Below are 16,141 nucleotides of genomic sequence, written 5' to 3'. Positions count from 1 at the left end.
AGAGGGGACATTAGGCAGAAATATTGAGAAGCTTTACATTATATCTATTAACTGTTATTCACAAATGTATGCACGTGGGATTTGTTTTTTTTACAAACATTTCTGGTGCACTGAAAGTATCTCCTTTTTTCAGCAATGTATGTGAGTTATTCCATATTGATCATAAAATTTTGAATGGCTTCTCTCATTTATTGGAGCGTCCATAAACATACCTAGTATGGCTGTTTCTTTCTAAGATGGCTCTGAGCCTTGGAATTTAATCCTATTAAATAAGCCATAACTAAACATCCTCTTTCTCCTTGGAAGGATGACTTCTCTTCAGAAATCAAATGGTACTCAGAAAGCTAGGTACTCTAAATCAAAGAAATGAAGCCTACAACCATAGCTCCCTTGCTGAATTTGAAGACCTTGGTCCATGTAAGGAAGCAGTCCCCCATATCTTGGGAACGTACGCACCACACACCTCAACTTCTTTGCACACATAGCCTGGAAAGGACTTCAAAGCAGCAGGTTCTGAAACTGCTCTGGTTGTCTCTCTGCTCTCGTGGGAACTCTAGTTGGAGCACTGACTTTGGGGAGGATGACCTTCACCCTCAGCTTCATTGAAAGCACCCCTGGTTTGATGAGGCGCCTCTGTATTGTAAGCCCATCTGCCAGTTGCTTCTGTGGAGAAGACTAGCAGAAGGATCTCATCTGCATTTCTCAATTGTACTAAAGATAAATGTGAAGAACCCAGCAGGCACCGTCTGAAGCACTCATCCGATCAGGTCTCACAGACAACTCTTCTTGAGTACTGGAAGGCTGCTTCTGTACCCAGAGACTGCTGAGAGTATAGAAGAAGTAGGGTGTCTTCATGGCATGCATTCTTGGCTGCTACCTGCTTTCCCAAGCAACCTAGAGCAATCCTCTGGAGTAATTTTTTCTAGAGGATTGAGACGGATGGTAGGGACTCAGTCCTCCTCTTTTAGGAGCGCCACGCTTTTGGAGGTTATAAAGCCCCCTTCCATTCTCCACAATAAGCATACCGACATTTGCCCAGCCAGACTTGTAGCGTATTGCTACATGTCCCAGGAGACACTGCACCAAACTGGAAGAGGAAGGACGTAGGAGGGGAGCAGGGAAGGAGACCAAGTGGAAGACACCACAGATCAGTCAGAACACAGTACTCTTTTCTAAAGGGGCAGTTGGGGGCTGGACCCGACAGGCTTTCAAAGATTGTGCAGCAGAAATTGTAGCTGTGGTTCATATATATAACAGCATTGAAAAACTGAAGCTTCCAGAGTTTTTTTACATTTTGATCACAATAATCTATATCCTGTTAACAATCATTTAAGTTAAGGAATTAAAAAAAACTGTAAAACAGCTTACTAGCTGTATTAAAGTATGTTTTTAAATCCTTACACTTAAATGTTTGTTAAAGATTCACAAGTAATCTTGTTTAGGTTTTTGTACATTCAATACTTATTCTTCTAAAAAAGTTAAGTTTCTTCTATTTGATTTTAATCCATTAACGAGGGACAAACTTTACTGGTTATAGTTGTAAACACAGGAATTGAAATCCATGTTTGAAATTTGGTCTTTTTTCACAGTTGTCCATACTTAGCTAAACGTTGGGTATAACATTACAAACATGAAGATGGTTAAAGCAGAAAAGTTGCCCTTCAGGCATTGGTACTTTTGGGCTGGATCCTGGAGGTCACCTTATATAAGCACAGGTGACACACGAACCACCAAACAGTCGGGTAAATTATCGCAGCAACCAACTGCCAAGGACCAAGTGCCAGCCCCAGACCTGCCTCCCAAGGGACTGGCAGAGAGAGCAGCCCTGACCTCTCTTCCTTCTCCTGAGAGACTAGCCTGAAGAGGCCATAGCTAAAGATGAAGGAGGGAGGACAAAAGGCCAGGGATCTTGTCTAAAAGATCCTTTGGGGGAGGGAGATAAGGAAACAGGTTGTTAAGGAAACAAAGGGAAAAATGTCACCTGAACCAGACAAAGGAAATTGGGCCTGAGCGCATGGAACCGCTCCCCCCCCATCCCATCAACAGCTACCACCCTTGTAAATTTAGAAGGCAAAAGTAGCTGCCAGACTTGTGAATCCCCACAGGAAGGACTTTGGGGGATAAAGGGGGTCCTGAATCCCGCCCACTTTTTAAGTCATCTTTGGATCCAGACATGGCGGCTTCCTTCCCTTTAGCTACTGCCTCGCAGCCTGGTTGAGAAGGATGTGGGTGAGCGTCGGTGAGTGTCTGTGCATGTGTGAGAAAGAGCAAATGTACATTGTAACCAGTGAAGTTTTGCTGTCACTTTAAATTCACCGAGTCTCCGTGTATTCCAAAGAACCTGTTCTGCCTCCGTGTTTGGTTGGAAGTGATTGTACGTGTCCCTAATTATTGCCTGGCTGTTGACCAGGACTGTGCGTCTTGTCTGCTCTAGCTGCCCTTATTTGGAAAACCCAGGTAGAAAGCATGGGGGGGCTTACAAGATCCGCACGCCTCAACAGGCTGCGGTGGGTGAGAGAGTGACCATAAGCTGAACCTGGGAGCGCCTGTAGCACTCCACTCTTAGTAGTAGTTCAACCCCAATATTCTTGCTGATTTTTACAACATTTTTACCCTTGGATCAGAGGCAGACCGATGAAGAAACAGAATGGAGTGAACCCATGAAATAACCAAAGCAACATGGTCAAAAGTAGCTTTCACTATTTATTGAACAACTTTAACACGTCAACAGCCAACTTCGGGTGAACGTTGCTTATGGGGAAGGCAAAAACCCCACAGGCCGAGCGTAACGGCACACTATGGGTAAAATTCCTCCCCAGCCCCGTCAACCGGCGACTGACTTTTGTCTGTAGCAAGGGGATGGTATGGCATCCTAGCGGTCTTTCTCTGCGGTGCTGCAAGATGTTCTTTGCCATGGGAGGAAGAGCTGGAATTCCTGAAAAAGAGAGGTCAGGCAATCGGTTTCTCTGCTCACAGCCCTGGCTTCAACCTGAACTGGTAGGAAGCCACGAGTGGACATTCCTCCCTTCCTGGGACAGTCCTCTGCTTCTGGCCCCCACCTGAACAAAGTGACTCAGGCCATGGCGAGACCCCTCCCTTCAGAGGAAACTCCTGGCCCTCTTCCCCTGCTTCCCCTCCATTAGCCTCCACCCTACACCTGAGGCACTGGTTGCCCAGCTTCCCTCACCAGTCCATCAGGTGGAAAGGCCTTCATACTCAGGGGGGTACCGTGGCCGCCTACAGCCTGCCACCAAGTGCCGGAGGGCAGCCACCAGCACGTCTGGAGCGTGGAGGGAGAAGGCTTTGTCCACCAAACCTTTGGTAAGATAGGCGACTTGCCTGACTGCAGGGTCCTGGTCCCCAAGCAACCTGTCCATATCTGCAAAGATAAACATTAGATCAGCGCTTCACAATGCATCCTGCATAACTCCCTCCCTCCCTCCCTCCCTCCCTCCCTCCTTCCTTCCTTCCTTCCTTCCTTCCTTCCTTCCTTCCTTCCTTCCTTCCTTCCTTCCTTCCTTCCTTCCTTCCTTCCTTCCTTCCTTCCTTCCTTCCTTCCTTCCTTCCTTCCTTCCTTCCTTCCTTCCTTCCTTCCTTCCTTCCTTCCTTCTCTACACTTCTAACCCAAAGCTATTGCTCTTTTCACATTGCGCAGGCATTGCTTACAAGCAAGATAGATGGGAACCGTCCCTCCAATGAGGAGGCTGCCGTTCTGATGAAGCAGGTGACCTGTAGAGGAAAGGAGGGAGAAAAACAAACCATTGACCCTTTCAAAGCCGACTTCCCAACTGAATGCCGCCGTGACCCCAGAATTCCCTCTCCCTTTGATCCCGGAGGAAACAAGAAGCTCCGTTACCAATTAACATAGCAGCCATTCTCCTCACTGAAGCCTGCTTGCTCTTAAAGTAGGAAAGGCAGGTGAACACTTCCAGCTCCAGCTGCCCCTCTGACATGGGGAACCGGATCTAGGAGAAGAGGCAGAAAGACAGAGGTGGGAGATCCCCAAGTGCTCCATACGCCACCCCTGCCTCTCACCCCTAGAGGGGAATGGAAGCCAGAAAAGGGCTCCTACCAGGTGCTTGGCGATCTGATGGAGCAGCTCCTGCAGGCTGTAAGTCCCCCTCGCCAGGAGGGTGCCCCCGAGGTGCCACCGGAGAGCTTCGGCCAGGTGCCGCAGGGTCTCCTTTGCTGCCTTCAAAAGAAGAGAAGAGAAAAAAGCTGATTCCGTTCTTCTCCTGTTTTCCTTGAGTCAGTCAGGTAGCCAAGCTGCAGCCCTCTTTGCCCAAGCGAGCCGGGCCCTCACCTCTGCCACCTTCTCCTCAACATCGTCCACGTGCATCAGCACTGCCAAGACGGTGTGGATGGTGGTTGTCCCCTCGAGATCTTTCCAGTGGTGCTGAAGAGGCCAGATCTGTTTCAGGGCTGCCCATCGGATAATTGCCGCCTCCTACAAAGGAAAAGGAAAAGGAAAAGGAAAAGGAAAAGGAAAAGGAAAAGGAAAAGGGTCTCCTGTAGCCTGGCAGTTAAGGTTTCCATTGACTTTCTCCTCCCCTCCCAAGGAAGGAGAAGCTGAGGACTCACGTGGTGGAAGAGCAAGCGGTACTGGGCAGCCAAGCAGGCATTCAGGGGTGTCCAGACATCCTCCACTGTCTGGAGGCCGAGCTGCTTGGCCGAGCCCAAGAACTCCAAGGTGATGGCAAGGCTGCAACTGCTGAGCCCACTCAGGACTGCCTGGCAGAGCTCCTCGGGGCTCATAATCTGCAGAGAAAATGGGAGATCTGAAAGACTTTCCCCAGGTGAAAGAGAGATGACCACCCTGCCCATTTCTGATCACCGCTGGGTATCTTAGCTAGCAATCTCTTCTTAACTGAGCAAGACCAAATTGAGGATGGAATGTGACAGCGGCAAGCCGTCACCATCCCAAGACTGACTAAAAGGAAGATATTCTACCTCCCCACCTCCTTGGGCAGCATCCAATGAATTGAAGAAGATTGGGGGAAAGATGACACTTTCAGCACCAGGGCCTCCTGGGACGGGTCTCCTCCTCAAATTGAGAGTCTTCCAGGTCTTCTCCACGGGGGCTTGGCTCTTGTAGTTAGTCAGCCGCTGAAAGAGAGCAGAGAAGTAGAAGCCCCATCAATGGCTGGACGGGGAAAGAGAAGGAGTCAGCTTCACTGGGGAGAAGGTGCCCAAAGGTCCCCAGGGAAGATGCTTCCCCCTTGCTCTTTGAAGCAGCAGAAACATGGCTCTCCTTTAGCTGTAAGGAAAGCAAGAGAGATCACTTTTGCAGCTTGAACCCTCTCAATGGGACTTAAAGCCCCATTCAACCTTTAACGGGACTCCCGTTTTCTCCTATACATCACCCTTGTCAGGCCACTCCCTTTGCCTCCTTGGCTCAGCATCCTACACAATAAGGTGGGCATTTTCTTACCTCAGCAAAGAAGGCCACCGCTGCAGCTGAATACTCCTTTGCCTCTTCCTTCTCCAGGACAGAACCCAGATATCTCTGGAGGCTGCACGTGGCAGAGGAGGAGGTCTCTATGAGGTCCCTGCAATACACCAAGGCGCCTTTGAGAAAAAGCCATCAGACGGACAGGCCAAGCTGGGCTTGAAGAGCAGAAGAAAGGTTCTCTTTGGGGAGAAAAGAGGCCCTTTGCCCTCTGACTTACGTCACCAATAAAGCCACGCCCTGGAGGCAGCAGCTGGGGTGGCACAACACCTTTCTGAAGGTCTCCTCCAGGAGCAGGTGTGTCACCTTGGCCAGCAGCACCTGGATGATGTCAACTGTCTCCCTGCAGAGGAGAGAAGGGCAGAGTCACCAAGGCACAATCCCAAAGTCTAAGGGGCAAAAGAAATGCTTTGTGCTACGCCAATGGGGAAACTTCCATCAAAGGTTCTCTCCCTCCTTTCCCTGGAATGCCACAAGAAGAGCAAATAGGGGAAGGGGCTGTAAATGGACCTGTCAGACTAGGCTGAAGCTGCCATAACCTAAAGATGAAGCAGGCACCTAAGCAGAGAGGACAAAAGCCAGGAAACTTATCTCTGAGATCCCTTCAGGGAGGTAGATAAGAAGGAAGCAAGTCCTTAAGGAAAAAACAAAGGACCTGAACCAGAAAGAGGAAGTTGGCCCTGAGCACATGGAAGCCCTCACCCCAATCCCATCAACTTGTAAATCAACCCAGCAAGGACTTTTGCGGATAAAAGGGGTCCCAAAGCCCGCCCACTCTGAGTTACCTGAGTCATCTTTGGATCCAGACTTGGCGGCTTCCGTCCCTCTAGCTAGTGCCTGGCAGCCTAGTTGGGAAGTACCTCTAGCTAGTGCCTGGCAGCCTAGTTGGGAAGGACGTGGGTAAATTTGGATGAGGACATGTGTGTGTGTATGAGAAAGAGCAAATGTACCTTGCAACCAGTAAAGTTTTGCTGTTACTGTAAATTCACTGGGTCTCCGTGTATTACAAAGAACCTCTTGTGCCTCAGTGTTCGGTTGGGAGTGATTTGTGTGTATCCCTAATTATTTCCCGGCTGTTGACCAGGGCTGTGTGTCTGTCTGCTCCAGCCGCACCTATTGGGAAAACCCAGGTAGAAAGCAAGGGGGGCTGACAAGATCCGCGTGCCTCAACAGGCTGTGAGTGTGTGAGTGAGTAACCATAAGCCGAACCTGGGAGCAGTGTGTGTAACAGACCTTTCTTCTTCCTCACAGCCGTTCACCACCAAATGGGATTTGCTGCATCTGGGTGAGTTTGTCCTGCCACCCACCCCAATGGAATTTGGAATCATCTCCAAGGCCACATATTTCGTTTTCTGTCCGCAATGCCTGGGGACAGACCTCATGACATAAGCAAGGCGCCTAAGCTAGGAGCTCTGCATGCTTGACAGCTTTTTTCCCTGGGGTCTATGCAATACCTGGCCTCTCAGAGGAGAGGTCTCTGGGGCCAGAGAGGCACTGCCATACCAGGAATGCTGTTTGGACATGCGAAGGGATAAGGAGGAGGAACTCAGAAGCCCAAGAAAGAGAAGGAGGTTTCTCCTTCCCAACGCCGCTGCTTACTCTAGAGGCCCATGGTCCCCTCCGTGGGTCGATGGATTCTGCGGTCTGGCACCTTTGATGATGATATCCATCAGGCAGAGCAGAACTTCAGGGAACCGAGCCTCCAGCACCACGGGGCACTCCTCGGACCGGACTATCCTCCCAATGAGACTGATCGCGCTGGCCTGAGGAGAAAAGGAGAGTCTGCCTCACCAATAGAGCTGCAAAGGAAAGTTGGCTGGAGGGAGTGGTTGAAATCTGTGTGTTCAAGAGGACCACCTCCTTGCGAGCTGGACCCTTACTGTAGCTGCAGGAAGAGGATGGCTGGACTGTTCCTCTCCTCCTGGAGGCAGCCAAGGGACCTCCTTCCCTTGGCCACAAGCAGGGACTGGATCGCATCTCCACTGCAGCACGGCGAGGTGACAAAGGCCAAGAGCAGCTCGCCACAGGTGCTGGAAAGAAAATCAGAAATTGGACCCTTCTGCCCATCCCAGTTCCACAGGGAGAAATACAGAAGGGTCAGCCTGATGTTGAAAGGGTTGGCCTAGAATTCGAGGGAGGAAGTATCTATACCCCTGCCTACTTCCACGGGAGCTCTAAGAGGCCATATGTGACCTGCTTGATGTTCTTCCGGGTCACGACATGTAGGGAGGATAGGACCTGTCTCATTTCACTAGAGGTAGTAGACGTGAGTGTGCAGCTTTTATCCAGAACCTCCTGCATATGCAAGAGAGAAAGAAGCAGGGCAGGGCAGGGCAGGGCAGGGCAGGGCAGTGCGCTGACGCGTTTCTCAGAGCTCTGGGGACTGCCCAAGCTGCATTTGATTAGCGGTGGGTCTAGAGGAGAGAAGACCACCAGAATACTCCCCTGGATAGGGGGAGTTCAGAAGATGAACCACAAGAGCCGTGGACGCTGTTCCTCCTGCCTTTCCTCACTTCCATCACGGGAAAGTCAGTGAGTAGAATAGCGAAGGCGGCTGGGAAACATCGTGCTTTACAAAGGCAGAGAGCCTCACGAATGATAGACGTTAGCGCTGCAGTCCGGCCTCTTAGATCACTTTAGAAGAGGAAGGGGGGAATTTTTTTTTCTACTCTCCTCCTCTTCGGATTACATTTTTTTAAAAAAAATTTTTGCTTTATTAATATCTAAGATCTATCTCTGGGCTACACTTTCAGATGCTGGTGACTTATTTTTTCATCTCTGTCATGGAATGTAACGGGTGGAAATTGAGAAATGGACTTTGCTACGTTATGGAAACTTTTTGTGGAATTTAAATAGAGGTTTCTACAAACTGTTAATGGCTTGCCTTTTTTATGGGATTATAATTTTTTTCTTTTTTCCCTTTTGCTTTTCCTTGCTTCTAAACTTATATTGGATTACGAATCTACTGTTGGATTTCTATAGCTGAGTGTTCCTTTTATTTTTTTCTGTTCATGTTGAACTTAAAAGCTTGAGAATTGAGAATTGTTTATATTTTTTATTATCTATGTTTGGGAACAATAAGAGACAGCTTTCTATAGCTGGGATTATAACTGCTGTGTTGTTAGAGAACTTGGAAGAAAGCTGTTGCTATAGGATTATAACTGTTGCCCTTTGAAGATATTGAATTTCGCACTGTCAACAATGGCTTCAAGAGGGAAGAAGGATAAGGAAAAGGAGAGAGAATCAACAGAACTTCTACAGAACCGGTTGAGGGGGTGGAGACATGAAAAAAGGATTAGATGCAATTGCTGCCTTAAGCCACCAGAGGGACCAAAGAGACACAAAAATGAATGGAAAAATGGACAACGTAAAGAAGGAATTGACTCAAGAATTGAGAAATGAGGTTCAGAAAGTGAAGGATGTGGTTGATCATTTGTCAACTGACCTCAAGAATACTCAAGGACAGGTTCAGTTGTTAGAAATTAAGTCAGAAGGAGCCACTGATTGAAATTGATTGAAATTTGGATGCTATTGCATTAGCAGAAATGAGGGAGAAAGAATTTATGTTGAGATTGAGGTTAGTAACGGAAAATCCCGGGGAAGATGTAAGAAAATTCATCATTACCGCATTAGCACAATTTTTGGAGACGGAGGACCAAGATCTAGATTCTGAAATAGACAAAGTTTTTAGAGTCAATTCACGTTTTGCTAGAGAAAAAAGGTCCCAAGAGACATATTGATTCATTTTGTACGGAAGGTTACAAGAGAAGAAATTTTGAAAAAACACTATAAGGATGGACTGAGTATCACAGGCAAAAAGGTGACTTTTTTAAAAGAAATACCTTAAAGAATATTGAGAAAAAGAAAGGATTACTCCTCCTTCACAGATAAATTAAACTAACACGGTATTTCTTTCAGATGGGAGAGACTAGAAGGACTATCTTTTATCTATAAAGAGCAAAGATTTCGAATAAATTCTACTTTAAAGGCAGAAGCCTTTTTGGAAAAATATAAGGCAGACTTTCGCGATACCCATCAAGAATTATAAGAAAAAGAAAAGACCACAAAAGATATCGAAACCAGTGCGGATTTAACAAAGCTTGGGGTTTCTGGAGTGGATTATAAAAGACTTTAATACAAATATACTTATGGATTACAAATATTTGACCTGGAATATAAATGGAGTTTAAATTGCCTATTCTTATTGATCAACACAGAAAATTACTTCATGATCCCATAACATTAGAGGAAATTTCAACTGCTTTTAAGTAAATGAATTGTTGAAAAGCACCTGGCTCAGATGGTTTATCAGCGGCCTATTATAAACATTTTGAGGAGGAGCTTTGTCTTCCTTTACAAATGACTATGAATTCAATTTTGGACACAGGTGTAATGCCAGAAACATGGAAAGAAGCCCATATTACCTTGATTCCAAAAGACCAAGAGGATCTGACCTTGACAAAGAATTATAGACCAATATCTCTATCGAACAATGACTATAAGATATTCACAACAATTCTTGCGGAAAGAATGAAGAATATTCTTCTAACGTTTATCCACCAGGATCAAGCAGGATTTTTACCAAAAAGACAAATCAGAGATAACATTCGAAACGTTCTGGATACATTAGAATACCTGAAACAACACTATGAAAAACAAGCAGCCTTGATATTTTTGGATGCTGAAAAAGCCTTTGATAATTTAAATTGGCCTTCTACGTTTAAAGTTTCGGATTTTATGAAATTTGCGGAAAACTTTGTTAAATGGATTAAATCAATATACATACCACAAACCACAAACATAATTCTTAATGGAGATTTTACTAAAGCATGTAAAATTCAAAAAGGTACGAGACAAGGATGTGCCTTGTCTCCTTTATTATTTATATTGGTTTTAGAAGTATTACTTAGAGATATTAGACAAGATGACAACATTTGGGGAATAAGAGTTAAAAGAGAAGAATATAAGTTAAGAGCTTCTATTGAAGACCTAGTCATTACCTTAGAAAACCCATTGGATGGGATTGAATCGTTAATGCAAAAATTGAGAGACTTTGGGTCGCTAGCAGGGTTCAAAGTAAACATAGCAAAAACAACGGTTTCAACTAAAAATATGGATGTTTACCAACAGAAGAAACTGAATGAACTAACTGCATTTGCGATAGAGAAAAAAATAAAACCTCTGGGAGTATATTTGACATTGAGGAATGCTGCTTTATTTCAGAATAATTATCTTCTACTTTGGACAGATATTAAAAAAGACATAGATCGGTGGGAAAAGCTACAATTATCGCTATTAGGAAGAATATTGGTGATGAAAATGAATATTTTGCCATGAATTTTATATCTTTTCCAGATATTGAGTTCAAAAGCACCCTTTAAACAATGCCAACGTGACATCTCTAAGTTTATATATGCAAGGGAAAAAACGAAGAATACAATATAAAGATTTACACGATGTGAAAGAAAGAGGTGGTTTGGGTCTTCCCGATTTGAAATTGTACTGTGTAGCTTGCTGTTTAGTATGGCTTAAAGAACGGATCACCTTGACAAATGAAAAATTATTAAACTTGGAAGGTCACAATTTGAGATTTGGATGGTATGGATATTTGTGGTATGATAAAGTTAAAGTTACGTGGACTTTAAAAATCACTATATTAGAAGATCTCTATGAAAGGTTTGGACTAAATGTAGACCACTTTTATGCCCTAAGATGCCGCTGTGGACCTCTATACAAGAAGCCTTCTATAGAACTGAAACAAGAGATAAAAATAAAGGGATGAGATACCAAGACTTATTAGAAAAAGAACAAGGAGAATATAAAATTAAATCAAAAGAACAATTGGTTTTAGAAAGATATACCTTTCAATGCCTTTCTTATATGCAATACAAAGAAAAAATTTAAACTGATAAAAAAGAATTTGGATTTGAACAGAATACATCAGAATTTGAAATCCAATTATGTGAAACAGATAAACGTTTCATAGCAAAATGAATAATTTGCTATGAATTATTGTTGAGAGAAGAAATGGTGGAAGAACAAGTCAAGGAATGCATGATTAAATGGGCAAAAAATATTGGTCATAATATACATGTGCAGCAATGGGAAAATATGTGGTCTAAAGGATTAAAATTTACTTTAGGTTATAACTCGAAAGAAAACTTCTATAAAATGATGTATCGATGGTACATGACACCCCAAAGATTATCAAAGACGTATGGGACAATTTCCAACGTTTCTTGGAAATGTATCCAACAAGAGAGATCGTTTTACCATATGTGGTGGACATGTAAAATTGCAAAGAAATGTTGGACTCAAATACAAACCTTGATGCAGAGCATACTACAATTTAAACCAGAACCCTTCCTGTTGGGGATAATGGACTTTCAAATAGGAAAACATCTTATTAGAATTACTCAATACATGATTACCGCAGCAAGACTTCTTTACGCACAATTTTGGAAAACCCAGACACTACCAACAATACAAGAATGGTTGTTAAAACTGATGGATATGGCCGAAAAGGATAAACTGACTTGCTTATTAAAAGAAAACTCACATAACTATTACCTAAGAGAATGGAAACCATTGAAGGACTACTTGCAAAAGGCAGGTGTGGTTAAGCTTACATGCGGATTTGAAAATTAGATTATAAACGTAATGGGATATATTTAGACAAAGAATTATTCCTATTTCATGTATTACAAGCTAGCATTTATGATAGCCTTATCATTTCTAGGACAAGAGATAGATTGGAAGATATCTATTTTTCATATCTTTTCTCTTTTTACTTTATCTCACTTTTTCTTTTCCTTTTGTATTTCAAATTTTCCTTTTAATTTCTAACTTTTAAATATGTATCTTTAAAATCTCAATAAAATATTATAAAAAAAGAAGAGGCGGAAAGAAAGAGGAAATGGAATGGGATGGTGAAAGGACAATTCTTCCAGGGGAGGGCTGAATTGGAGGCTGCAGCAATAGCCCCTTCTCTGGGGAAGTCTTCAGTTTAAGCCTGGGTGTCGAGCCTTACCTGACGTTCCCGCAAAGAGGTTGCCGTATTGCGGGACCAGGTTTTAGCAGAACCTTTTCCGCTGGACCTGCTGTTGAGCGGAGAGATAGAGGATGATTAGACCTAGATTAGGGGTCAGTTTGAGGAAAGGGAGTTATCTGAAATTACGGTTCTGGAGGAGGTCAGAGAAGTAGAGCTAGGACAGAACCGTGCAGGATCCAACCAAGGGCCCCTCTGTCTCTGGAGAGCTCTCTCCGCCATCAACTGGTCAGGTGACATTTTGTCTCACACCCACAGCACACCAGCTTCCCCAGAGCTCCTTCACTCTACTGTCAGAAGACAGAACAGGCGTATTTCTATCCACAATAGCCACCACCTTGCAAGGTTTCTACCAAACGCTGTTTTAAATTAGTGAGCGGAAAAGACCTAATGTCTTTCCGCTGTGAGTCCTGGGCAAGGGGTGACAGTTCCTCAATGATTGTACAGACAAAAGTAGGCACCTCTCCGAAATGAGATTCGGGTCCCAGGCCTCCTCCTTCAGGGCGCTGAGGTCACCGGTGTGCTCTCTGCCGCCTTTGGTGGAATCCTGTGAATGACAATGACTCCTCTGTGGACACAAAGGGAAAGGAGACTCCGAATTTCTATGTCCGTGGAACCTGGGGACTCTGGAATAAAGGACTATCGAAGGCAGGGCGCCTGACTGGAATAGGGCTTCTGTTGCTTGATGCATCCCCCGAGTTAAAGGAACCCCCACCCCTACCCCACCCATCCCCTAGGAAAGTAGGCTTTCCACTCTTTCCCTCTTAATGCCCTGCCTGGAAGCAGCAGAGTGGCGGAGAGGATGAAGCTGAAAAATGAAAGGCATGGGTAAGGGGCCACATCCATTTAGGCCGCCAGTCAGCGGCAAAGGGCCCTTCCCAGCTGCCCACGAGTTACCGAACGAATCGAGACCTCCTCTATCATGTGGAGCCCCTGCCTCTGGAGCTCCGTTTCCTGAGAACTGGGGAGAGATTAAAAGGCCCCAAAGTCAAAACTTGGCATGGGTCCTCTTACAAGAGTGGCCACACACATGCTCTAGGAAGTGTGTCAGTTGGCAGGGCAAGGGCCTTGACCTGAGTTTCCTCCCTTTTATCAGAAGGACGGTGGAGAAGGAAAGGAGGTGAATCTCCCTAAGAAGATGACTCACAGGCTTAGGACTCTCCACAATCAGCCAAGCAGTAGCCCTTGCGACTGGCTGGGCTGGAGGATTGGATGAAGGGATTTTGTTTTCCTTTTCCCACCTCTCCCTTTTCCTTTTGTGCTGTGTCATTTTACCTTGTCGGAAGCTTGCTTACTTTACTGTGCTTTAAGCATGCGCTCCATGCTCAGGGGCCTTCATCATCTGGTCCCCCTTTGGCCCCAAATGGCCCCCCATCCCATTGAAGAGAAAAGCTTCCTGTCCAGGGGGCTGAGCATGCATCCAACAGAAATCTATCTCTGCAGACGTTTCTCATGCCCTTTTTAATCCGAGACGGTACTACAGCCATCTTCCTGGGGGCTGCAGAATCCCTCAGATGAGAGCAGATACCTTGCCGAATCGGGAACGATCTCCACATCTTCCAGGCTGTGGGTCCTGGAGGTTCCCTGGGCTTCCACTGAATCCTGCAAATAACATGTATTCGTATTAAGACATAAATCCAAAGCTCTCTGCATCCCAGTAGGATGGCTAAGGCCTAGGGCACAAGGTTCAGCCCCCTAGCAAGAGCGCCTTCGGAAGCCTTAACGTTAAGGGGACATTGCTTCCAGAATAAGGAGCAGCCGTTCTCAAAACGTGCTATGCCCAAGGTCAGGCGTTTGGCAACCTTTTCCCAAAGACTCTTCAGGCATTTGGAAGACGCATCCCTCTCTCCTTTTGCCTCGGACAGGGTCAGGAAAAGAGGGACACTAAGGCACTCAGCCCCTTCCTCAATCACCCTTTCATCACTGGATGTCCCTCCACCAGCTGTGACCTGACTTCTGGCAGCTCGGATGCCCTTTCCAGATGGCAGGCCAGGGGGATCGGATGTCTAAAGGACCCAGGAATCACCCCCCTGGACTTGAGGCATGAACTCCCAGCAGCCACTTTGCCAAACCTTTCTTACCCCTGAGGTACAAGAGGCATCCCCATCATGAGAGCTCTCCTGCTCCTCAAGGTCTCTCTGTGCCTCCTGGGTCCTGACCGGGGGAAGAAGGTGAGATGTGGAAGAACATCCAGCTAGTTCAGCCTCCCCTTTCCAACACCAGCCAGCCCACCTGGCGTCTTTTTTCCCCTGCAAGCCCCTTCTGGACAGGAAGCAGTCTGGGGGGCAGGGGCTCCTGCAGACCCTTGCAGCCTGTCAATGGCGCCCCGCCATGCCCAGGGTTTGGGAGAGGCCTTCGTGCCTGGCAGGCGGAACAGGAAGGTCTCCCAGCCTGGTGCTGAGAAAGGCAGGCGCTTCGTAGGCAGTCTTGAGACCTCGTTCCCTCATCAACCGGGCAAAGGCCCCAAACAACCTCCTTCGGAACCTAAACAAGGATGGTGGCTCTCCCAGGGCCAGCAGTGGCAACCCTTGGTAGCCTTTGGCCTCTGCCTTTCATGTGGGAAACTGTCTGATTGTGAGCAACACAAAAGCACAATCAGGCGGCACAAAGCACAGAGAGGGGCCAGAGCTCCCAACTTGCTTTTCTCCTGGGCCTCTTGGGCACTTTGACTCTCCTTCCCCCTTTGGGCCACCGCAACCTGGCATCTCCTGCCCACCAATTACCAGGCCCAAGTCCTGTCCCCTCAGAGGAGAATTTCCCTTCTTTCTGCCAGCCTGGGGCACACGGGTCCAAAAGTGGCATCAGAGTTGGGGGGGACGTACAAGAGGGGTGGGGCAGCCTCTCCAGTGTCTTTCAAAGCCACCTCCCCTCTGGCCTCCATGTGAGGACTGTGGCAAACCGGGGCGTCTCTGAGGGAGCAGAGATGGGGCTACAGGGCAGACCAGTTGCCTGGCACCGAATCTGGGCCAGAGAGGCCTCTCTGGAGAAGGAGAGACGACGCAATGGAGCAGAGCCTTTAAGGACACTGGGTTCGACCAAAGCCTCTGAGCAGCAGAGTAAAGTCCTGTCCTGAGCCTTGTTTTGCACCTCCCTTTACTCTTGTATTGCTACACTTGACCAAAATATTGGACTGCCCTTGGATCCCATTTTCCTGGGTCCCTTTTTTTACCAACTCCTATTCCGGTCTGCCTCCCTGCCTTGCTCTGCTGCTTGGAAAAGGGCAGTAGCAAGTTGAGAAATGCAGGTCTTGGCAATGAAAAAGCAGGGGTGTGAAGTGAGAGAGAGCCTGGAGGCCCCCAAGGCCAGGGACCGTAAAGAGAGAGATCCCTTCACTACTCCTGAATCTTGCTCCCGAGATAGGACAGATTGATTGATAACATGGTCTTCGGTCCCAAATCTGAGAGATGGTCTGCAGGCTATAAGAATAAAGAAACGTGCAAAGAGCCCCCAGGATCATGAGCAGCAGCCCCCTCTCCCCTCTGCTCCCTGTCATGTCTTAGCCGTTCAGCGATCAAAGACGTGTGGCTCTCCTTTTGTCCAGTCAGATTGCTGTTATCACTGTCTGGTTGAGCTTTTCACTTTGACTCAGATTATACCCTCCCTTCACCAGACTTCACATCCAGTGCCAGCACACGCCTCCAGCC

At 46.5% G+C, this 16,141-nt stretch overlaps 1 protein-coding gene across 3 annotated transcripts; it reads right to left on the bottom strand.

The window, feature by feature from the left end:
- Positions 1-2,690: 2,690 nt before the first annotated feature.
- LOC148213877 (uncharacterized) lies at positions 2,691-14,565 on the bottom strand. 3 transcript variants are annotated; one of them, XM_088130264.1, is made up of 15 exons: positions 14,026-14,565; positions 12,959-13,065; positions 12,480-12,549; positions 7,330-7,479; positions 7,049-7,212; positions 5,670-5,792; positions 5,432-5,549; positions 4,951-5,106; positions 4,582-4,758; positions 4,304-4,447; positions 4,073-4,192; positions 3,857-3,965; positions 3,667-3,729; positions 3,340-3,379; positions 2,691-2,935 (listed from the first exon to the last, which is right to left on the bottom strand). In XM_088130264.1, exons 1-15 carry the CDS (start codon positions 14,110-14,112, stop codon positions 2,797-2,799), a joined length of 1,767 nt encoding a protein of 588 aa, XP_087986390.1. In that variant the 5' UTR covers positions 14,113-14,565; the 3' UTR covers positions 2,691-2,796. The 3 variants fall into 3 exon arrangements, with proteins under 3 accessions (XP_087986390.1, XP_087986389.1, XP_087986391.1); XM_088130263.1 differs by having other exon boundaries at positions 2,815-2,935; positions 3,188-3,379; XM_088130265.1 differs by having other exon boundaries at positions 2,815-2,935; positions 3,188-3,379; positions 12,959-13,044.
- Between the last annotated feature and the right edge of the window lie 1,576 nt (positions 14,566-16,141).

The sequence above is a fragment of the Python bivittatus genome, unplaced genomic scaffold (genome assembly GCF_059951505.1).
Source record: "Python bivittatus isolate LINGU-HERP-01145 unplaced genomic scaffold, Pbiv_v1 ctg000850_np1212, whole genome shotgun sequence".
Lineage (NCBI taxonomy): Eukaryota > Metazoa > Chordata > Lepidosauria > Squamata > Pythonidae > Python > Python bivittatus.
This window is presented reverse-complemented; position numbering and strand designations above follow the sequence as displayed.